This window comes from Herpailurus yagouaroundi, unplaced genomic scaffold (assembly GCF_014898765.1).
Source record: "Herpailurus yagouaroundi ecotype Mexico unplaced genomic scaffold, PumYag 141, whole genome shotgun sequence".
NCBI classification, from domain to species: domain Eukaryota; kingdom Metazoa; phylum Chordata; class Mammalia; order Carnivora; family Felidae; genus Herpailurus; species Herpailurus yagouaroundi.
Window position 1 is genome coordinate 61,134,029 of NW_024412396.1, and position 23,866 is coordinate 61,157,894.

At 47.9% G+C, this 23,866-nt stretch overlaps 1 protein-coding gene across 3 annotated transcripts in view; it reads right to left on the reverse strand.

The window, feature by feature from the left end:
• Positions 1-23,866, reverse strand: part of KCNK10 (potassium two pore domain channel subfamily K member 10) — a 133,362-nt gene that overhangs the window by 60,392 nt on the left and 49,104 nt on the right. For 2 of the 3 annotated variants that reach the window (XM_040477939.1, XM_040477938.1), the window contains exon 2: positions 13,242-13,576. In XM_040477939.1, the coding sequence (XP_040333873.1) occupies positions 13,242-13,466 (225 nt within the window). In that variant the 5' untranslated portion in view covers positions 13,467-13,576. Of the gene's footprint in view, positions 1-13,241; positions 13,577-17,861; positions 18,288-23,866 lie in introns of those variants that run through there. The other variant, XM_040477940.1, reaches the window with a different exon arrangement.

Here is a 23,866-nt window from a genome sequence, read left to right on the forward strand (position 1 = left end):
TGATTCATAGGGGCACATGTACCCCAATGTTTATAGCAGTGCTTTCAACAATAGTCAAATTATGGAAAGAGGATTTTTTTTAATGTATGAAAACTTTGAGAAGTGTGCCTTGTCATTTCATATATAATAATACTAATGATAGCAGGAATCCTTTCTGAGCACTTACTAGTGCACAGAGTGACTCAGTTAACCCTCATGATGATCCTGTGAGACAGGCATCACTATCTTCATGTGGGACACATGAGATTTAGAAGAGGGAAGTACCTCGACCATGGTCCCACATCTAGGGCACGGCAAAGTGAGCCAGTGGCTGCTATTAGAATTGTCAATGGGAGGGGCACCTGGGTGGCTCAGTTGGTTAAGCGTCTGACTTTGCCTCACTCAGGTCATGATCTCATGGTTCACGAGTTTGAGCCCCGCGTTGGGCTCTGTGCTGACAGAGCAGAGACTGGAGCCTGCTACAGATTCTGTGTTTCCCTCTCTCTCTGCTCCTCCCCTTCTCTCTCAAAACTAAATAAACATTAAAAAACATTTTTTTTTTTTTTTTTTTTTTAAGAATTGCCAACAGAATTGCTTCCTAAATGCCGGAAAGGAAGACTCTCTCCATCCTCGGTGTTCTTCTTTCTCCCCATCCTGGACCCTCTTGGCCCAGCTCCCTGCCTTGCAGACAGCAGGCTGGATCCCACCCAGGCTGGAACCCCTCAAGCATCTATGAAAGGTGGAGGGAGAAGGGAGAGGGGACTGATATGCCTGTGCCTTCCCCTCCCACCTGGCGGATGGTCAACGTGGCCCTCTGCCTGTGCTGGCCATCCTACAGCCATACGACCTCAGCATCTCCCACAAAGAAATGCCAACAAAAACTTTTTATGTCCAGACCATAAAGAGAAAAAGAGAGAGGCACCTTCTGTGCCTTGGTGAATATTATGACGATGTTTATTTTCCTGCCATCCTAAGTATCAAGTTATGTGCAAATATTAGCCCTTCCTCGGGTCCCTGACAGCAAGCTTTCATCAACACTTTACAGCCTGGTTATAAATCTAAAGGGAAGGCCACCTGCAGAATGGAGAGAACAGTAGAGAATCTGTTTAGGGAATAAAAGAGCAAATCTGAATTAACTGGACCATATACCCAGAGCCTATGGTCTTAGATAAGTAACTTTCTTGCTACCACTACTTAATTCTTTGGTGGGGTAATGTTCTAAAACTCAATTCATTAGCATCTGGCTATACACTAATGACTAATATATCTATATATTGTCATGTGGGGTCAAGCCATATTTGGGGATCTCTTTTACCTTCCAAATTGTGCCTTACAATGTAGAATCAATTTTCTCTCTCTCTCTCTCTCTCTCTCTCTCTCTCTCTCTCTCTCTCTCTGACTACATGGGAGGAAGAAATAAGAGAAATTTTAAACCATGAGGAAAGCAACAAGCTCATTAGGAAGTAGAGTATCATCCATGCTCCAGTAAGATCAATAAGCTTCCTGACGAACTGTCACCCTTTCATCCCAGTTTGGACTCATCCTGTACAGACTCAGTAACCAATTTGCCAAGTGATACTCAAAAGTCACCCCGGTCCTGCAGAGAATGTTTGACATATGCCCCATTCTCTCTGCACTTGAGATCATTCCTATCAAACATGAGTCCGTCCACAATTTCAGAGGTGGGGAGGGGGAATTTAGTGGGCTACAGAAGGAACTCCAGGAATTCGGATTCACAGCAACGTGAGCTAATTCCTTCCATTGCTATGGCATTCAAGAGACCCTGAAATCTAAGAGATGGTTCATAACATCATGAAAGAGAGATGCTTCTGCTATCTTGTTTTCATTGTAGCTATTAACTTAGACTCTTCTAAGAGTCTTGCTCTTGAGTGTTCAATATGAATCCCAAATTAATACTTCATTTCCCGTGCCTCTGTAGACAACATGCCAGCACCTATAACCAGCACCAGTGTCTAATGAGCATGATTTGATCTGGAAACAAGAAGGAAGTGGAGACAATCCCAGAGACTTTGGAGAAAGCTCTAGAATACTCACAAAAATAATCATAGTAGCCAGCATTTGAAATGCACCTTCTTCTCTTATTCAACCCTCACAAAAACCCTGTTATAAAAAGTCATGTTATTAATTCCATCTCTTGTCTAAATGAGACAAGAGAAAGCAAAAGTAACTTGGCCACAGTTGTAGTAGCTGGTAAGTGGCAGAGCCGGGACTGGTTAAAGGCACACTCCTTCAACTATGCCTTCTCCTGTCTCCCACAGACACCTCTCTGTCCACTGTGCAAACATTTTTCTAAAGCTCATCTGCTAAGTCACTTTCTCCCACATGAAATAGGACAATATAGAGAAGAATTTGTGATCTGGTCCTCATTTCTCAAAGAATGAAAGGTTAACTCCTCACTCCATAAAGTTAACCTGGCATCAGCAAGATTTCCATCTCTTCTGTCCACTGAGAAGGAAAGGAATTTCCTTGTTCTCAGCAAAGACTAAGAAGTTACTCTTCACCACAGATCTGAATGACAACTCATGTACTTTGGTTTTAAACAGAATATACCTGACCCAGCCTCAATACCTTTATGTGAAGACACAACGTCTCTCTAGAGCACAACCAACAGGTAATCATGACCCTCTGCCGTCCTCACAGGTGAATGAAGGTCCTTTTGAAGGTCCCACAGGTTGAGACATAGACTCCTGCTCTGTGAATAAGGGCCCAAGTGTTTCCTTATCTTCCAGCAATGGCCATACTGGATTCCAACTATCAAGACAAGTTGGTCTCCTCTGACCATTAGTAGAACATTGTGGTTAAAAAGCACAGATACTGGGGGTGCCTAGGTGGCTCAGTCGGTTAAGTGTCTGACTTTGGCTCAGGTCATGATCTCACGATTTGTGGGTTCGAGCCCCATGTTGGGCTCTGTGCTGATAGCTCAGAGCCCGGAGCCTGCTTCGGATTCTGTGTCTCCCTCTCTCTCTACCCCTCCCCCATTCATGCTGTGTCTCTCTTTCTCTCAAAAATAAATAAACATTTTTTTAAAAATTTTTTTAAAAAGCACAGATTCTGGGGCCAGACTCCCCATCTCCAGATCCCAGTTCTACCTCTCAGTCAAGCTTGGGCAAGTTACTTAACTCCTCCCGTCAGTTTCTTACCCTCACCTCAAAGGATCATGTCAACATTAAATGATAAAGTATTTACAGCAGTGCCTGGCCTCAGTAAACACCATGCAAGTGTTAGCTAATGATACAATTAATACCAGACTGGGAGCTTCTGGAGGACAGGGAGTAGCCATCTTGCATCTTCTGTTATTTGTTTTCTTTTTCTATTTTTTTAAATATTTTTTTAACGTTTATTTATTTTTGAGACAGAGACAGAGACAGAGCATGAACAGGGGAGGGTCAGAGAGAGAGGGAGATACAGAATCTGAAACAGGCTCCAGGCTCTGAGCGGTCAGCATAGAGCCTGACGCGGGGCTTGAACTCAGGAACCGCGAGATCATGACCTGAGCCAAAGTCGGACGCTTAACCGACTGAGCCACCCAGGCGCCCCTGTTATTTGTTTTCTAATCACAAGAGTCTAACACAGCACCTGCTTCGTGACAAGCATTCAGTAAATATTAGTTATCTAAATGAATACATCTGATTATAAATAATGAAAATAATTAAATGAGCCGCACGCCATCAAAATCTCGTTAAATAAGATTTTCTCTTCACTTTAAACGAGAAGCAGACACATGCACATTTGTACAGAAATGTGGATGCCGTACCACTCATTGCTGGGTTTTTGTTTTATTTTTATGGGAGTTGTTTTTTTGTTTTTTTGGTTTTTTTTTTTTTTTTTGGAACACAATCCTCATTTGCAAATTCATTTTTCCAGTAGCATGCCAATTTCCAATAGCTCTTTAATTTCTGGCTTAAAAGCTTCAGGACTTCACTAAACACTGATGGAATCACAACCTCCGGGATGAAAACAATAATAATAATGAACTGGAGGCCTGTAGAGACAGGCCAGGGGCTGCAGGCCCAACCCTGCGTGCACTGAACAATCTTGTGTATGACTGCTTCACTGGAGAAATGGCAGTGCCTCTGACTTCGGGACACCCACCAGGAGGAGTCACTTCAATTTGTCAGGGCTGCGTCCTTGGGCACAAAGGACCCAAACCTGCACTCAGCAGAGGTCACCTGCTGCCTCAGCTGTGGCCTAAACTTCTTGCCCAAAAGCTGCTTGGAAGAAGTGATGGCCCGGGGCAGGGAAGGACAAGGCTTAGCTGGCTCTGCTCTCTGACTCACAGCACGGATTTCCGCAGACTGCTGAATCGGTGTCTCCAGTGCCACGCTTCTCTTAAATCGCTGCATTCCTAAATACATAAACTTTGGAGGTTATGGACACCAAGGGAATCTGCTCATGCAGGAAAAAAAGACAGGAATATGCTTTAAGAGAAGTACTGTTGACAACAAGGCTGAAAAGAAAGGGCTTCTATTGCCCAGAAACAAATTTTCTGCTTCGCTTCTGTGAAGGTTTGAAATGAAGGGCTCTTGGTCTCCAAAACAGATATGAAAATCCCTATTCCTTCATTCCTCAAGCCTTGAGCATCTTCTGTGGGCCAGCTACTTGTGCCAGGCATGAGCGACATAAGGATAAAAGACACAGACTCAACCTGGAAGACCTTACAGCTGTGGGAAGGAGACGGATGAGAAAGACAGTAGTCACTCAATAGAGTCTATTAAGCGTGGAGGCAAATGTGAGTGATTGATGCCACAGGGCCAAGCAGAGCACCTCACGCCATGGAGGGTACACGACGGCCTCCCTGAAGACTTGAGTTTGGGTACCTCTGAAGGCAAATGATTCAGAAATCCAAAGCGTAACACTTAGCAGAGTGCCATAGTTGGTACTCCGTGAATGTGTAGTTACTAAATGAATGAATGAATGGATGAATGAATGATTTAAAGCCAGCTCTTTGACTACCACTGCAACCCTTTGGATCGAGATAAGGGACCCAAATGGCAAACTGGTGACTGATCACATCATGTCACCCTGCTGCCTGAAACACGGCCACAGCTTCCCAGTGCGCTCAGGATAAAGTCCAACATCAGGCCCCGCGCGGTTTGCTCCCCTTGCCCCTGCTCCCAGTCCAACCTCCTACCAACCTCCTACCTTGCTAACTCCCCTCCAGCCATAAATGCTCCTCTTCTCTCAAGTCCCCAGACACCCCGGGCACCCTTCCACCACAGGGCCTTGGCACTCAGCTGCCCCACCTGGACTCCCCGTGCCCCCTCTGTCAGACCTCCTGCTCACATGCCCCACGGCTCCATCCCGTCCGCAGCATTCACTCATGGCGGTTTTATTTATACTAATTTGTGTGGTCACACGCACAAGATTTGCCTCCCCTACTACCTATCAGTAGGGTAGCCATATGATTTATCTTTCAAACCAGGATACTTGCGACAGAGACAGAGACGCTATTATTATTCCAGAACCACAAAAACTGGGATGTTCGGTCATTCTAGTTATAAACTCCAAGAGGTCAGGGACTACGTCCACCTTTTATTCACCATTATGTCCCCAGGACTTAGCACTGAAGTTGGCGCAGGGCAGGAAATCAGTAAATTTGTTGAATGAATGAATGAATGAATGAATGAATGAGTAATGGAGTAAGGGATTTGGAGCTTGAAAGAAGAAGGGAATGGTAAATGTCACAGCCTTGGGAAATGTTCATGGCTCATGCAAATTAACTAACATCTCCTGCTCCTGGAGAAAACAGTTTGGCAGCTCCTGATCTCTGGCCCGCCCTTATCTGCAGAATAGCGGCTTTGGTTACCATGGCAGCATTAAAGGTCCACGCCCAGGACACGACACAGTACCCCATCCTCTCCTGCAGCCTCTTGTACCTTAAATGAAATCATGTCCCACCAAATCATGGTGGAGTCAGGCCCAAAGAGCAGAGCTAGTAAAATGAGTCAGTAGGCCAGAGTCCTGAGCAAAGTATCTAACACTCTAATCACTTATTAGCAAAGGATAAAAATCCCTAAGAGATCATAAAGGGAAAACCAGTGGCAGAGGTCCTGTTGACTAACGTAAAAAGTCCTGCACCAGTCCAAGTGGGGAAGGGAAGATACAGCAGGATGAGAGGGGACCCCCACCCACAAAGGCTCATACTTCCAGGAAATTCCAGACTTGGCTGACAGTTGAGAGCTTCAGGTTTGCTTCAGATAAAGAGACCATCATGACTAAGAAGTACCCATTTTGAGGTCAAGACGGTTCTGAGAAGTTAAGCAACTTGCCCAAGCAAGGACTGAAGGATGCCAGGAAAAATGTCCACCTCCCAGCATCAAGGTAGTGTGCTCACTGGGGTGGTGGGGGGGATGGGGATTAGGGGGTGCGGGGCGGGGGGGGCGGGTCAGAGACGTTATACAAGCTGTCCCCAGGGGACCCCTCCAGTGAGAGAGGAATCCTTGTTGCCTGCACTACAAGACCCTTACAATGGAACATCCCGAGTCCTCCCTGGTGGTCATTTCATCCAATACTACACCCACTCCTGTGAAACACCTCTCCCTCGTGGCTACTACCTGGAGAGAAATAGCCATGAGACCCCACTAGCTACTCTGGAGACCTGCAAAGTCTTAAAACATCTAAGAATTCACAGCCTGAAAACCAACTGCCACGTATCATCACTCACCCAGGCTGGGGTGTGGTTCCCCATCAGTCAGGGAAGCCACCTCATGATTTTATTCTTTGAGGTTTACAGAAGACAAAGGTGTTCTTGCTTTCTCCGAGACTAGCCATGACAGAAGCTTCTAAGACAATTGTATTGGGGTCAGGGACATAAGCAACAGAGGCATAGGAGAGCACTGAGGATAAAGAGGTTCTTGGGATGGGGTGGCTGTCAAATCAAGTTCAAGGAAATAATGTTTCCTGGACACCAGCTATATGCCAGGCACTCTGCTGGGTGCTCTGAGTGAGTTACCTCCTTCCCTCTTCAGCTTCTGAATGAGAGGGACTGTCCCACCCTTTTGTAGGAGGAGAAGACTTAGGTTCATTGGGGTGAGGGACCAAGTCTACCTGACTTTCAGGCCCATGCTCCTTCCCCTCTTTGACACCCCCTTCTTTGAAAATACAATATAGTCCACACGTGTAATGCTACAGTGCCAGGTGAGATAGCCCACATCTCCTTAAAAATTTCTCCTTTTCCTCCAGTATTTTCCTTGGGGGTAAAAGCTTTCAGAAAAGGCCCAGATGTGCTATAGGGCGATACTCACCATTGATGCAAGTTGAGCAGCATAGCCCAATGGCTAGACCTACGGGCTCTGGAGTCAGGTATCCCAAGGCTCAAATCCCAGTTTAACCATGCATTGGCTGTGACTTACCTTGAACCAGTTACTTCTTAGAATTAATTTTCTCATCCATAAAATGGAATGACGGCAGTGCAACTCTATCTGTAGGCTTATTGCAAGGGTTAAATGAACTCAGACCTGGAAGCACTTAGAAGAGTGCCTAGAGGAAAGTAAACCACCAATAAGTGGTAGCCATTTTTCATTACCTTGACAGCTCTGCAGGAGATCTCTCTGTTACTGTCATCTGCAGACTCCCTCGCGTCGCCTCGGGGGTGAGAGTCTAAAGATGGATGGCTCTTATGTGTCCCCTCTGGGTGGAACCCCTGAGGCCCAGCTCTGGTTAAGTGGCTTGCCCCAGGGCATCAAACTAGAAAGATCCACACGCCTCACTAGGGGTAAACAGCAGTCAGGTACAGATGACATCCACCCCTTCACTCAGTCACACCTTGGAATGATGGCCACCCTATTGTTCCACTGACCCGTGCCAGCCTTGGGGGCTGCCTGAGTCTTCTGGGACCCTGAGGTTCTCTGGAATGTTTCTCAAACTACAGGAGGAACAATGGAGGAGGGGCAGACAGTGATCAGTGTCCCCACCACGGCTCGGGATAAAGACGCGGATCTAGATGGCCCCGGTAAACCCTCTAAATGGAATAGGAAACTGGTCCATTTCCTCCCTGAGCTCAGGCCACAAAGACACAGCCCCTCGGTGTTAGCAACCCAACCCGGCACTCACAGAGCAATTTCTGCGAAGGTGACTTCACACTTCAACAGCAGAAGCACATTGAGAAAATCTGTCAATGACAAAATTTAGGATCGAAACCCTGGAGGGCCTTTTAGGAGCTTTCTTCTCTTTTCCCTTAGGAGGATCCCAGGATGCACATACTTCAGGGGCTTTCTGGCTTTTTTCTTCCTTCCCGAACAAAGAAATAGTAGCAGTCACAACAGCTGCAAGTAACTGAACTTTTTGTTTACTATTCATACGACCCAAACAGGTGGACACTAATACCACTATCTCCATTTTACAGACGGGAAGGTGAGGCCCCTGGGTGACTCCCCTATTTCCCAAGTCACCTGGCCGGGAAGCGGGGAAGAGATTTAACACAGGAAGGGAAACTGCAGAGTCTGGGTGCTTATTGCCACGCTATGCTGCCCACGCAGCCTCTGCTTGAACAAGGAGCACTGAGCAGGCACTCCAGAAATCTCTGCTGAATGGGGAATGAGTCATTTGCAAGTTTTCTTCATCTGACTCTCTTAAACGTGGCCCCTTCCATGGGTGATGGGTATTGAAGAGGGCATCTTTTGGGATGAGCACTGGGTGTTGTATGGAAACCAATTTGACAATAAATTTCATATATTAAAAAAAAAAGGAAATAGTTTGCTATAACTGTCAAAAAAAAAAAAAAAGTGGCCCCTTCCCTGTTATCTCAGTATCTGTGTCTCACTTATGATGTTCTAATAGTCTCCTTATGAGCCTTCCTTCCTTCAATTTCTCCTTCCACCAACCCAAAGCCCCCCTTGCTAGAAGAGTTATTTTTCCAACAGCAAATTTTCTTTTTTTTTTTTAATTTTTTTTTCAACGTTTATTTATTTTTGGGACAGAGAGAGACAGAGCATGAACGGGGGAGGGGCAGAGAGAGAGGGAGACACAGAATCGGAAACAGGCTCCAGGCTCTGAGCCATCAGCCCAGAGCCTGACGCGGGGCTCGATCTCACAGACCGCGAGATCGTGACCTGGCTGAAGTCAGACGCTTAACCGACTGCGCCACCCAGGCGCCCCTCCAACAGCAAATTTTCATGTCACTGCCTTGCTTAAACTCTTCAGTGACTCCTCACTTCCCAGGGCAGAAAGCCTAACTCCTCAGCAAGGCTCTCTGGGCACCTCCCAAATCCAGCCCCACTCGCCTCCCCAGTCTTATCTACCACCCCTCCCTACACCTCTCAGCTCAGGCCACACTGACCACCTGCAGCTTCCTCAACGGGCCACACTCACCATTGGGGTGCCCTTGACCCATGACCTAGGGAATGGATCTCCTCCCACAGTCCACGTTTCTGTTTGCATGTGCGGTGGTTAAAAGCCTAGGATGCATGGTCAGACCGCCCAGGAGTAAATCCTAGATCTTCTGCTTACTAACGGGGTGACCTTGAGCACATAACCTCGCTGCCTGATGCCTCTGTTTCCATGGGCACAAAAGACTATCCTTGTAGAACGGTTATAGGGACCAAAAGAGATAAAGAGCCACAAAATCTTCCCTGACCTCTGCGTCACTGGGGCTCCCATTTTTATGTACTTCTAGTAGCTCCATTCTGGCCGTCCTAAAAAGACAAGACAGAACAAATGCTGGCAGGGACGTGGAGAAAGGGGAACCCTCTCGCGCTGCTGGTGGGAATGTAAATCAGTGCCGCCACTCTGGAAAACAGTATGGAGGTTCCTCAAAAACTTAAAAATAGAACTACCATATGATCCAGCAATTGCACTTCTGGGAATACGTCCAAGAAAACACAAAAACACTAACTTGAAAAAATACACGCACCTCATGCTCACGGCAGCATTATTTACAGTAGACAAGACCCGGAAACCACCTAAGTGTCCATCGACAAAGGAGCAGATAAAGGAGTTGTGGTACATAATATATACAGTGGAACACGAGTAGACGGCATTATGCTAAGTAAAATAGGTCAGACAGAGAAAGACAAATACTGTATGACCTCACTTATATGTGGAATCTAAGAGAAAAATTCATAGAAAAAGAGATCAGAGGCCAAGGGGAGGGGGAGGGGGCCTGGAGGAAGGTGGTTAAAAAGTATCAGCTTCCGGTTATAAGATCCCAAAGTAGGGGCACCTGGGTGGCTCAGTCACTTAACCATCCGACCTCAGCTCAGGGCATGATCTCACCGTTTGTGGGTTCAAGCCCCGTGTCGGGTTCTGTGCTGACAGCTCAGAGCCCGGAGCCTGCTTCGGATTCTGTGTCTCCCTCTCTCTGCCCCCTCCCCTGCTCATGTTCTGCCTCTCTCTCTCTCTCTCAAAAATAAATAAACGTTAAAAAATAAAATTAAAATAAGATCCATAAGTAGTAAGGACAAAAAGTACAGCATGATGACCATAGCTAACGCTGCAGTGTGATATATAGGAAAGGTGTTAAGAGAGCAAATCTCGAGGGTCCTCAGCACAAGGAGAAGATTTCTTTTTTCTCTTTTTGCTTTTTTTCTTTATTGTAGCTATATGAGGTGATGGATGCCAACCAAACATAGTGGTAATCGTTACAGAATGTATGTTCCCAACCATTCTTCTGTACATCCAAACTTATACAGTGATGCATGTCAATTACATCGCCATAAAACTGGAAAAATAATAGCTCCATTCCAGTGAATTGCAGTTGTTGGGTTACATGCCTCTTCCTCCAGGGTTTCTCTGCCTCGGCACTGCTGACACCTGCCTGCATAATTCTTTGCTATGGCCAGGGCCGTCCTGTGCATTGCAGGATGTCAGCAGCCTCTCTGGTCTCTACTCACCAGACCCTACTAACACCGCCTCAAGACTTGACAACCAAAAATGCCTCCAGACATTGTCAGAGGTCATCTGGGGGGCAACCCCCCCCCCTCCCCATTAAGAACCACTGCCTGAACCAGGGGATGTATGGAAGTGTTGAATCTCTATATTGTACACCTGAAACTAATGCAACGCCGTATGTTAACCAACAGGAATTAAAATAAAAACTTTAAAGAAACGGTGCCCCTGCCTGAAACTCTAAGCTCCTGGAGCAATCCTACAAGCAGCAGTGGCAGCAGCAATAGCAATCGTGTTTTCTGAGCACTCACCACGTGCAAAGCCCTTCTCAGTGAGTCATAGAATTTAATCCTCTCAACACCCCAGGGGGGAAGGATTTTAGGCACATTTTATTGATAATGAAACTGGATCTCAGAGAGGTTAGTAACTTGCTCACGGTGTGTTTTATTTTCACCTTTTCTATCCTCAGCACCTAGCATGTTACCTGATACAACAGGCGTTCAATAGCAAGTTAAAGAATGCATGGATGAGGGGTGCCTAGGTGGCTCAGTCCATTAAGCATCCAACTTCGGATGCATCCGTTGATGCAAAGATAATGTGACATGACCTTTTTCCCCAAGATCTCACTGTCTATGGAAGGAAATTTCAAGCATGAATCTAGATTCAATTCAGACCACCGTTTATATGTATTGCAGCTAAATAAAAAGGGTCTCATCACAACAAGTATAATCCCATTCTTACTTAAAATTACTCCAGAATTGTTTCCCCCCTTTTCTATGGCATTCTAGGCCTTAAATCCAGCACAGATTAGTACCACACTCTCATCACCACAAACTTGACGGCGGTTTTTCACAAAAGAAGAAAACAAAGACAAAGCTATCCAAGAAAGAGTAATATAAAACACCACCCTTAGATCTGACAGGGTTTTTTTCATAAAAATTACAGGAACACAGGTATGAAATCATATTTATTCCCAGAGGGGGAGGTGGGGAGAGAATGTGTATTTCTAGGTATTGAAGAGTCAAGTCAGATTATCAAAATTTCCTTAAAGGAATATAATTGCTATGAAGGTTCCAGATCATAGGTAGCCCCCAAATTCATTTACCCTATCAGTGCAGTTAGAAAGAAAGAAAGAGAGAGAGAGAGAAAGAGAAAGAAAGAGAAAAGAAAAGGAAAGGAAAGGAAAGGAAAGGAAAGGAAAGGAAAGAAAAGAAAAGAAAAGAAAAGAAAAGAAAAGAAAAGAAAAGAAAAGAAAAGAAAAGAAAAGAACGAGCCAGGCCAGTCTTGCAAATCCTGCAATATCCTGGATTGCAGTAACCCTTAGAATTTAATGCAGATAATCCCAGAGCAGAAGGAGTTGTGGGAGCCATCTTTTCCATCCCTCTGCCTTGCAAACTTTAGAAGCCCTGGAAAGACGTGGCTCTCCCTTGCCTCCATGAATGTCACCACCATCCACCAGGACCTACTCTTCCTGGTTCAGGAGGGTATACAGGATAGGAAATCAATTTTCAGCCTCCAAGGAAGCCATCCACCCTCCATCTCCCACATGGTGGAACCCTCCAACCGGGCCCCCGACCATTTCACTTCCTCCCTCTGGGACTTGACTCTCTGCCCTTCACAGACTTCTGAAGCCTCCTGTTTCACTTCCTCCCATCACTCCACCTGAGAGGACTCTCTGTCTCCCATGGCCCTCCCATGGCCAAGTTCACCCCTGCCGAGGCCACCCCCACCCCTGCTTTCACTGCCTCGCTTCTCTAGGTAGTAGCTCAAAGTTCTCTGCCTCCATCTTTTTATGGGTGCTATTTTCTTAATACCCAAGCTATGCAAGGGCCTTAGCACGGTGCCTGATACAATAAATGTTCAAAAACAGTAATCTTGATTATTCCTATTACTGCTGTCTTTATTGTATCCCCATAAATCCACCACAATGGCCCTCCCAAGTCACCAACAGCCTCTCATGCCACCTCTGGTGGTCTTTACTCCACTTTCACTGACTTGAGATGGGTTAATACAACGCTGTTTGTTTACAATTCTTTCTGTGGCACCTAGGGCACCCTCTTGGCCCAGCAGCTCACGCAGACTTCAGAATCAGGAAGTTAATCAGTACACACAGGTGGAATGAATTGGAAAAACCAAAGCCTTTTTGCCTGCCGCTGCCTCCGGCCACCTCCTCCAAAAGCAGGTGGTGCGAAACAGAGCCCACTCGTCACGCGTCAGGGCATCAAGGCTGTGGCACGCACGTTCCCTCTTCCCCCTGATCATCACGCGCCTTACTCTCGGGCTCCTTGGAGGTCTCAGCTCACAGGTCGCCTCGCCGGAGAAGACCACCCTGACCATCAGGAGCATCTCAACCAAAGGCGAAACTCGGTGAGCTCCAAGGACAGAACCAACGCTGTCCCTTCTCACCCCCTGCTCACCTGGATCAGCGTCTCCAGCTCCTGTGGGCTCACGCAGATATGGTCCCGCAGGAATTCTGCCTTCTCCAAGGCGATGGTGTTCTTCTGGCTGCTCTCGAAGGGCTGTTCCAGCGCCCGGAAGACCAGACCGCCCGTGACGAGGTAGACCACCACGACCACAAAGATGGCAACGACCGTTTTCCACTTCATGACGGTCTGCAGGCCCCCCTGGGGGGCGCCTTCCATTCTGGCTACCACCGTGGCTCGGGAGGAAACGGACAGGCGCGGGGCCGCGTGGTGCCCGCTAGTGGCACCCTTGGGCTGGCACACCGGGGGTGCTGCTGCCGGAACGGCCACTGAGAAACAGGGTGGAGGACAGGGGGAGAGAGAGTTTGTTTATGAACACAAGACACAGAACTTGGCAGAAGCAAAGCGCAGATGTCTTTCTCAAGCCAGCTTTCAAACGTGAGGATCACAAACCGGCTCCCCAAGCCGGCAGGGAGGGAACCTGATCAGTTGTGAGGCGCCTGTGTGAGTTCTTGAAAAATGGGCACCAGGAGTTCCGGTTTAAAAAAAAAAAAATAGTATTAATTGAGTTTGAAATGCTTATATTTCTCTACAAGGTCCAATTCTGAAAGCCCGTGATTTATACTTCAGCTCTTGCCTTAGCTTCCTTGGTTAAACGATATATAAGATAAATGACAAACCACCATATTTGAAATACAGACGTATTATTCAACTTGGAGAGGAAATAAATCGGAGATGGACGCCCAACGACTCTGGCCACATACTGAGGACCGGGTGATAACCAAGAGCAAAGGAGAGACTAACATCTAGCGAGTTTCAAAGTCCCTTTCATCCAGGGTCATGGTCACAAAACAAAGAAGGGTGAGCTTGGCATCAGGGAAACAAGTCAAAACTCAGACACAGTAGGGGTGCCTGGGTGGCTCAGTCGGTTAAGCATCCGACTTTGGCTCAGGTCATGATCTCACGGTCTGTGAGTTCGAGCCCCGCGTCAGGCTCTGTGCTAACAGCTCAGAACCTGGAGCCTGCTTCAGATTCTGTGTCCCCCTCTCTCTCTGCCCCTCCCTTGCTTATGCTCTGCCTCTCTCTGTCTCAAAAATAAATAAAAATATTGAAAAAAAATTTTAAAAAAAAGCTCAGACACAGTAAAAAAAAAGTTTGGGTTTCAGAAGAGTACCAAAGTGAAAAAAAAAAAAAAAAAAGACGGAGTAGAATGAGGGAAGGAATAATGAGTGACGTTTTTATGCCAATAATTTGGTTTCCTAAAAAAAGAAGAAATAGATTCAAAGCACATTTCTCAATAGAAAATTCAGTGACTTAGATGTAATCACTCCTGATCTATTAGTAATAGAATTTTTCTTCTATTTTCCTCCAAAAAGAAGCCATTGGAAAAGAAATCTCCCCTCGTGTTGAGAACACATCGAATTCTCAAAGGTCCCTGGTCTCTGTTAGAGCAATTTCGTTACCTTGGAAATAAATATGTTAAGCTGGAGGCTTTTCTGGAATGGCAGGAGGAACAGGGTAGCATTGCACACGTAATGCTATCATGCATTTCAGAAATCTGTCTTGTGCAGCAGTGAGCAGACAGTGCACCTCAATTTTGTTCTGCCCTCATTATACTAATGCTTATTATAGCCTCTGCCATAGCGCAGCCTGGCTGTTGTGTAAATAAGGTATTAGGAGATGACAACCCCAATTACCTAAGTGGGGCCAACAATCCCACTCAAGAGCGCTCACTGCTCAGTCCCTGCCTTGGGGAACTCAAGATAAATAAAAGCACGGGGATGTCCCTGCCTGTTCACAGCACCAATGACCCTGACAATGCCTGGCCAGAAGGGTGGCCACCTCCAGGAATCTAGGTCTGTAAACATCTGCCTTTCCTCCTAGGGCCTCAAAATCAACTTTTCTCTTGAAAACCAAGCAATCAACCTTTTATTGTATCTTATTCTAGCAAATAAAATCATTATTGTTGATAATCGTATATAACCGCTGCAAATAAAATGTTAAATTTCCTTCTGACTTACTGAACCCAAAACTGCCTGGAATCTCTGATTGAAAGATTTAAGAATTAGGATCAGCACTGTCGGCATTATGTTCTTGCTAATCCTTCCCCCAAAACACTACTTCCGGGTTCCTACTAGCCCTTGTTGATAATGAGGTGCGTCTTGTCTTAGGCAGCTTGCTTTCAGCCTTGCCCCCATGTTTCCCATTCATTCAACCTCCCCACTGTATCTCAGTCCCTTGCGCCTCTCACCATTCCTAGGACTACCAACCTTAACTCATCTTGCTTGAACCAATCCAGCAGCTGCCTCAGTGACCTCCCTGCTTCCAATCTCACCCATCTTTGACAAATCTGGGGTCAAATACCACTTCCGGAAGCACTTCCTCCCCTTTCCTCCTGCGGCCTCTGTGGACGGTGGAGCAACGGCCCCCAAAGATGTCCACATCCTAATCCCTGGGCCCTATGCCTGTGTTACCTTACAACAGGAAAGGAACTTTGCAAATGTGATTAAGTTAAAAATCTAGAGATAGGGAATTATCCTAGATTATCTGGGTGGGCCCAATATAATCACAAATTTCCTTCTAAGAGGGAGGCAGGACAGTCAGAGAAAGACATGTAAAGACAGAAGCAGAGGTCACAAGCCAAGGGATGGAATCAACTCCTAGAAGCTGGAAGAGACAAGGAACAGACTCTCCCCTAGAGGCTCCAGAAGGGTTCCATCCTGCCCACACCTTAATTTTGGCCCAATGAGACTGATTTGGAACTTCTGACCTCCAGAACCATAAGATAATAAAGATGTATTCTTTTCAGCCACTAAGATTGTTACAGCAGCAACAGGAAGCTAATACACCCCCACTAGATGAGATCTCTCTTGACCCACACTCACTGCCCTGTGCTGTTAATAGAGCCTGTTTACTTGTCACTCGACTTAGAGCTTTAGGAGGGCAGGCCCCGGGTCTACCCTCTCACCTCTGTACCCCAGTGTCCTGTATGGTGCCTCCCACAAGAGGCGCTGATAAAATGAATGAAGAACAGAAGGAAGAGACGTGGGCACGTCCGAACCGCGCATACAACGTGGATGAGTGGTGTTCAGCGGGAAACCGCTTGGCACCCCAGGAGCCAAGAGCAGGTGCTCCAACACAGCAGTGCTCTGCTCACGCCTCACCCCTTCATGGATGTTCCTCTGGTCGGCAGCCCCGTCCCCACCTTCACCTGCCTGGGAAACTCCCATCCGCCTCAATCCCAGCTCCAAGCCGCCTCCCCTGTGAAGTCATCCCGGACTCTCCAGGCCCACCTGGCGTGCCCCTCGCCCGACGAGTCTACAAATTCCTTAGAGTCTGAAAGCTTGTCTTTTAATGGTTGGATCTCCATTTCTCGGCATAGTGCCTTGAATAGAGCAATTGTTTGTTTTCTGTTGTTGTTGTTGTTGTTGTTGTTGTTGCTGATTCCTTCAAACCATAAACAAAAGCCCCATCAGTCACCACCACCCTCAGTAACAAGCATTTGTGTAATGCCAAATGAGCACGAGGCGCTGTGCTGTGGTGGTCACAGTCCCTCCCAGCTCCAGGGGTTTGACAACCCACTTAGGGGACATCCTCCACACTGACAGGTGATAACCATTAGGAGGAAGCCTAATGACGGCCTTGAGCTCGGGGGTCATCTGTAGCTGGGACTCATTCACGGACTTGCATCATGGATGTTTCCAGGGCTTTTAGCATCCCTGAGGCTGAGCAGAATTGGGCTTGAGAAAGGTCTTTTTCAGACCAGTTCCTGATGCCCCTCTGCTAAGGGCCAGTCTCTGGGAGCAGAGTCTGAATAGAATCCACCAATCCTGAGTTTCCAAATCACCAGGAGTAAAAACCAGAACTTCAGTCCCAAATCTATCAGTGGCTGGGTGACCTTGAGACCGCCATTTAGTTTCTCTGTTTCCTTATCTTCGAAAGGTGGATGATAAGGACTCAGTTGGAGGGTTGGGGGGCTGGTGGGATTAAAATGAGAATAACATGACTTCCAAGTCAGTCCTCTTCTGGAGCATAGGAAACAGAAAAATAGGAACCAAAGAAATTCCCTTGGTGGAAAGGGCCCTTTTATCTAAAACGTATCAATAACGGATGGGTCATATAAAGTAATGATCTATCATTCTTCACGACTCCCACAGAAAAGTATCTGGCAGCAAAAAACACTGCCAAGAATTGATGAGAAGGCAAAGCCTGGAAGATAATACCGTAAGTTAATTTTCATTTTAAAATGTTTCCTCACAGGGGCACCTGGGTGGCTCAGTCAGTTAAGCCCTGACTCTTGATTTCGGCTCAGATCACAATCTCATGATTCATGAGATCAAGCCCTGCATCAGGCTCCGTGCTGTTAGCGCAGGGCCTGCTTGGGATTCTCTCTCTCCGCCCCTCCCCCACTCTCACTCTCTCTCTTTCTCAAAATAAATAAACATTTAAAAAAGAAAAGTACAGGATAAAAGGTTTCCTCATAAACATCTGCCCATTCTGCTTTTACCGAAACACGGGTAGACATGGGAGCACGCGTGCAAATCTGCTCCTTCTTGGTTGAGCAAGCTGTTAGTAGTTTTGAAGTTTTCAGGCTTTCCCAGGCCCTATACTTACCGCATCACCCATTCTTGCACTCAGTCAACAAACATTTGAGTCAGCTGGGCACTGTGCTGGGTCCTGAGGACACAGAAATGAGTAAGATACGTCCCTGCCTTCAGAGTCAGTGGGAAAATTGACGAGGGTCTCACCCACACGTGAACCTAGTTCGTCGTCACAAAACCTCCTGTGGAGAACAGTTGTCATTATCTACCCCTCTTGACAGGTGAGGCACTGACAGGTGACCCTGACCAGCCTGTCCCAAGCAGTGGCATCCTTGGATCTGTCTTCACACACCTAACCCCGGATGCCTTCCGCTCCTCCAGGCCGCTCGAAACAAATGACATCCGCGGGATTCAGGGTTTCTTGGAAACGTGGAACGCGGCCATCTCAGAGGTCCGCTGTCACGCAGTCATGTGACTCTGCCTATTGACCCAGGCAAAGTACAAGTGATTGCAACACACTGGCGAGAAGCAAAGAACTCCTGCCCCCCCCCCCCCCCCCCCCAGCCCTCCCAGGTCTGGAATCGGTCCGGGGCCACCTGCACGGACAGCTCAGAGCTTCCGGAGAGCTCCAGGTGGAAGCTCAGTCTGGAATCCTCAAAAGGCTTCCCTGGGGGTAGTGCACAGGGTGGGTGTCAGGAAGAGGGAAGGGGTGATGGGGAGCCCCACCTGCCTGCAGTTGTCCCAGAGGCTGCTTTCACCTCTGCCATCCTCTAAGAAGAGCAGACAGGATGTGCATGTTTGCTCTGACTCCAGACGCCCCAACAGCCAAACCTCGTTCTCCCAGCTTCCATCTGATGGCTGTGCCTTAAAGCTGGTCAAGCTGGTCCTGGTAAGAACGCAGCGACTCTGCATCTACACACACTAAATGAGCAAGCCCTGTCCCCCAAATGCCACCAAAGCAAAGGCTCTCCCTTTGGGTTTAATTATTTCTCTCTCCTAGCCCTCTCGAAACACCTAAGCTTTCTTTCCAGATGGAAGAAAAAGGCATGGGGAAATTTCTGAGGACCTTTAGAGACAGAGAGCCAAGACTAGAGGAAACCAGGCTGAAAGAAAGGGGAGGGGAGGGAGGAGGGAGCCGAGAACATGCTGCCACCTTGATTCACATCTGTCCTCGCCTCTCTCTTTAGGGCAAGGCTCTGTCTTCTCTCACCGGAATCACTTAGAAAGCCTCCGGTCCTGTCCCCTCAAATCCATCCTCCACATGGCAGCCAGATGGCACTCTCCCGGGTGCGACTCTGAACGCTTGGACCTCATACTTCAGCCCCTCTGAAGACACCACAGTGATGCAAATAAAGCACAGGCTCCCAAAACATAAGAGACTCTTAAAAACTGAGAACAAACTGAGGGTTGAGGGGGGTGGGAGGGCGGGGAGGGTGGGGGAAAAGAAAAAAAAAAGCGCAGGCTCCTTCCAGGACCTGGTGCCTGCCGGTCTCCCCAGCCTCACCCGCTGCCACGCCCCCACAGGCAACCTTCGCCCCAGCCAAACCCAGCAGCACCCAACCCCTGCGTGCTGAGCCCTGCTAATGCCGCCCTCTGGGCCATCTTGCTTCCCGATACCTTTCTCCTCCCCACTCTTTATCTGGCCGGCATCGCCTCCTACTTCAAAACTCACTTCGTGTGTCACCACCTCCAGGAAGTCCTCCCCGACTGCCCACCCCCAGTATAATCAGATGTCCTTCCTCTCCGCTCTGTGTCTCAGTGTGGAGCTCAGCACACTGCCAGCAGCTGAGATCCTCTTACTTCTAATTTGTTCCATTCCTGGATTCATTCACGCCTCCATCCATAAATTTGCCTTGCACCAACATTTATGAGGTCAATGTCACACACTTGCCCGACAGAAAATCCGACTGCAGAATTCATTGAACCTGGTAGTATGAGCAGTCCTAGTACTATAGTATTTTCCGCCCCCCCCACAGACAGACATCCAGAGTCGAGGTGTTCTCAGACAATAAATAGTCCAAGGAGAGCTCTTCATGATTTGTTCAATTCCTAAGGAAGACGAGGAAGAGCCCAGGACCAGAGCTCCTCCTTGCCCATGCGAGCTGGCCACGACAGCCCTGGCACTTCCCACTGCCCGGTTCCTCCTTCAAGATCTGGGGCTCCCTACCTTGTGGTTTTCCAACAGGCCCCACACTCCACCATGCTGGTGAGATGGACCCATTTGTCTTGACTCATTTGGTCAAGGCCTAAAGGCACGCGGCCCCAGCTGGGGTTCTGTTGTCTAGATCCAAAATTCTTCATGAAGAACATATTTTGTCTCTTGCTCTACGTTTTTTCCTCCATAATTTAAATTAACTAAAGCACTTTAAAAAAAAAAAGATTATTTTTCCCCTACCTTTCGGATTAAAAAGAATGTCAGCTGCTGCAGTTCCCAAAATATCTCCTTTACCCTGGGGCCAAGTCTTTTACACACCATCTTCAGGGCCCATTCCTTCAAGACAGAGGTTTGCCTTTCCCAGGTGTTTTGTCAACAGCAATTACCTCTCCTCACTGGGCTCCATGAAGGGGACTCTTCCCAATCAGGCTGGAGCCAGGGGGTCCTTCCAAAATTCCAGTCCCGCTCCTGCTTAAAACCGCACAATTACTCCCACAGCTGTTTACATGGCCTCCCATGTTGCACGTGCTCAGGCCTGTCTTCCTTCCCCAGCCCTGCCTCACCCTCCACATGCTGCCCTCTGACCCCAGCAAACTCCCTTGGGTATTGGCTGTCTCAAGCACGTAGGTCACAAGTAGTTGCACCAACCCAAGCAATTCTTTTTTCTAGATCCACAGTAGAAAGCAAAACTGAAAAATATGTCTTAACCCATTAGGTAGAAAGGTCCTATGACTTAAGTCCATGACCCCATGCCTAACTCCCTTTCCTTGGGAAACGTGTTCACTGCATCCTACCCAATGGTGGTGATGGAAGTAGCCGCAGGTACTTTGAGAAATTCCAAATTTATCAGAGCATAAAATACAGAGGTGGTAAGTGCACGAATGTTTTACGGGGATGAAAGGGGAGGGGCGTTTAGAAACCTGATGTGTCATTTATTCACTTACAACAAATGCATGCCAACTATGTGCCAGGAGCACATCACAAGCTCCATACTCAGTGTCCAGGCTGCCAAACCACCACCTACCAGGTGGCTGAAGAACCCAATTCTTTTGAAAAGAGCAACGGCGAAGTAAGCCAGTGGATGTAAGCCTCCCTGTAGCTTTGATTCCCGTCAATGTAGCTTTAATCCCTCTTCTACTCTCTGCTTCGTCTGCTCTGATCCAAACTTCCCTCCTCCATCCCAAACCTTTCCAAAGACACCTCAGGGCCACCAGGACTGAAGACCTCCCCTACTTCCTCAGCATCTTCAGGGAACCTTCCTCCACCTTCCTCACTGACACCTGGGCTTCCCCGGAAGACCCTGTCCTCCGACTGTGGCATTCAGGTAGAGGTTGTTCAATCTCCCTCACCCACAATGTCAGGGCCACACTGTCCCGGAAATATAACACTCCACACTCTTGTGTCCAAATCCCTGTTCCTTTGAGACCCAAACCCTCTGGTTCCTTCACTTCCTCCTCTTCTTGTGGCTGGCTGTGGTACCGCCGACTTCTCCCCTTGATTCCCTGAAGCTTCCGTCCAGGTCCTGCTTTCCTCCTGAGTTATTTCAGTTGTTCCACAGACAATCTTTCCAATGCCCACACCTCCCGTTTCCCTCATGTCATCACCATGACCATCATCTCTAATCCACTTCAGCCAGGTTCCTCCAGAAGCCGATCCCGAGATGAAGACTGGTTGGCAAGCACTCTGTTTAGGAAGCACTTCCAGGAAAAGGCCATAAGGGCAGAGAAGGGAAGGGCGAGAAACCATGGAAGAGTGTGACTCCAGGTGAAGCCCTGTCCCCTGAGCCCAGAGGAACCCTGAAGCATCAATTACTTCTCCAAGTTTGTCCCACTTGGAGGCCAGGGAGCTAGGCTTGCCTTCTCTTACCCAGTCAGTCATGGCTACAGAAATGGGACAAAAATGCCCAGGAGCATCCTGGCCAGAGGCACCAGTAGACCAAGAAAAAAATCTCCTGAAAAGGGACTCTTTGTAGGGACAAGCTACAAGGGGAGAAGTGCACAGACTCTGGAGGAGGGGTGCACAGGGCAGGGAAGACGGATCTGGAAGAGCTGGCGGAGCACCGATGGTTTCCACTACGACGGCCTCCTCCTATGGCCACATCCCGAACGCCGTCCTCACAAGAAATGTCCCTGCTCCAGAGATACTCCGGTAAAGACACCCACTTCTGACCTGAGCATCCTATCCACCCGGCTCTCTCCACATAATTACCCCCATAACACGTCCCACCTCTACCTCTCACTGTCTAGCGTACCCCCCGCCCGTCCTGTGTTTTCTTCCTTCCCTGCCCAGCTTAGATGCCAAGTTCAACACTTCACTCTCCAGCTAATAGACTCAACTCCCTTTCCTTCTATCCCTTCCTGGAGCCACCTGGAGCCACCCCCTTCTTTGTTACCCCTTCTCTCTGCTCGGAGACCAGATCCAGGCTGCCGGACGTCGCTGGGAAATTGAACAGCCTCGGGGATTGCTGCCACTCGAAACCCCCTGGTTTCCTTCCCAAGCTGGCTCTCGGTGCCAGCCAGGAAGCTTCCCTGTCTCCCTGCTCAGAGACAGCTGTCAGGACAAACGTCATGAAGAAATGAGGTGTATCTTCCTGTACATAAACCTAAAATTGTATCTAACAATCCCCTGCAAGACAGCTCTCTACTTACAAAAGGATTTTCTGGGGAAAGCATTTGAACAGCAAGTTCCGTGGACAGCTAGCATGGGCTTTGGTTTATATTTATATTTTTCTAAGAACAAACTGTTTATGTAGGATGAGCTGTGCCCTCGCTTTGCCCTTGTCACAGGGTCACTGAGATGGGAGTCCCAACGCCCCAGTACATTGTGCTTTGCAAGCTGCCTCAGCCGCCTGCATTTCCAGTGCAGCCGCCCAGTGCCCCCGGCTTGCTTGGGAGTCACTAAAACCTCCTACAAAAAAAAAAAAAAAAAAAAAAAATTGGGATGGGAAAAACATTTTCAGATGGCTCTCCCTTCACTGTGACTCCTAAGTCACAGAAATGAACGAGATCCATGCAAGGGAGAAACGGTTTCCACAAAACACCCCGCAAAATGGCTTTGCCTCTTAGCATCACCCTCTGGATAATTCCCCCTTAGAGTGGCTCCTCTAATGCAGTATTGGTGCTGCTGACATCAGCAACATTTCCGTGATTCGCCGTAAGTGCAGCCATCGGAGGCTGGGAGTGAGTGCAGGAGGGAGGAAGGGAGAAAGCCTAGAAGGGAAAAGAATGCCCACGTTGTTCCTCACGAGGCTGGGGAGACAGTGGTGTAGCAAACGTAGCAGTCCATTCCTCTGAAGACCGAGAAGTGTTTGCAAAGACTATTAATAGCTCTCATTAGTGAAGTCTTCAAGGAATCAAAGGACTTACTGAGAAATTGGGGAAGCAGATCTAAAAAGACAGGGAGGGGGTTCTTCAATAAACCAGCACACCTAAGTTGGGGGTCTGATGAAGCCAGAGATCCCTGCTGCCGAGGGGATCCGAGGGCTGACCCGGGCTCCAGGGGAATCTTCCAACCAGGACGATGCTGAATGTAAGCTGGACCTTCTAGCCAAACCAACATGGCACGCCAACCCCCAAACATCTGCAGTCCTTTCTCTGTAATAATCCCTCCTGCTAGAGGGTAAATCCCTCTAGGTGCCCCCTGCGCTGGACCCTTTGCCTCTAAATCTTCCATATCCCAATCCCAGTGCACAGCATATAATAAGAGCTCAGTTCATGTTCATGAAAGGGATTCAAGAAATGCTGGTCAAGTGTCTCGTGCTTCAGGAACCAGCAGACAAACGGTGACGGAGCAGAACCCTGGTGTCCACGAGCTCGCCAGGTGCAAAGATGGATGCGTTGGGAGGGGCAACCTTCACCTCCACTCCCATGTCATTCAGAAAAGGCCCAGCACTCGAGGATCAAGAGAAGGCACCCGAAATCTCA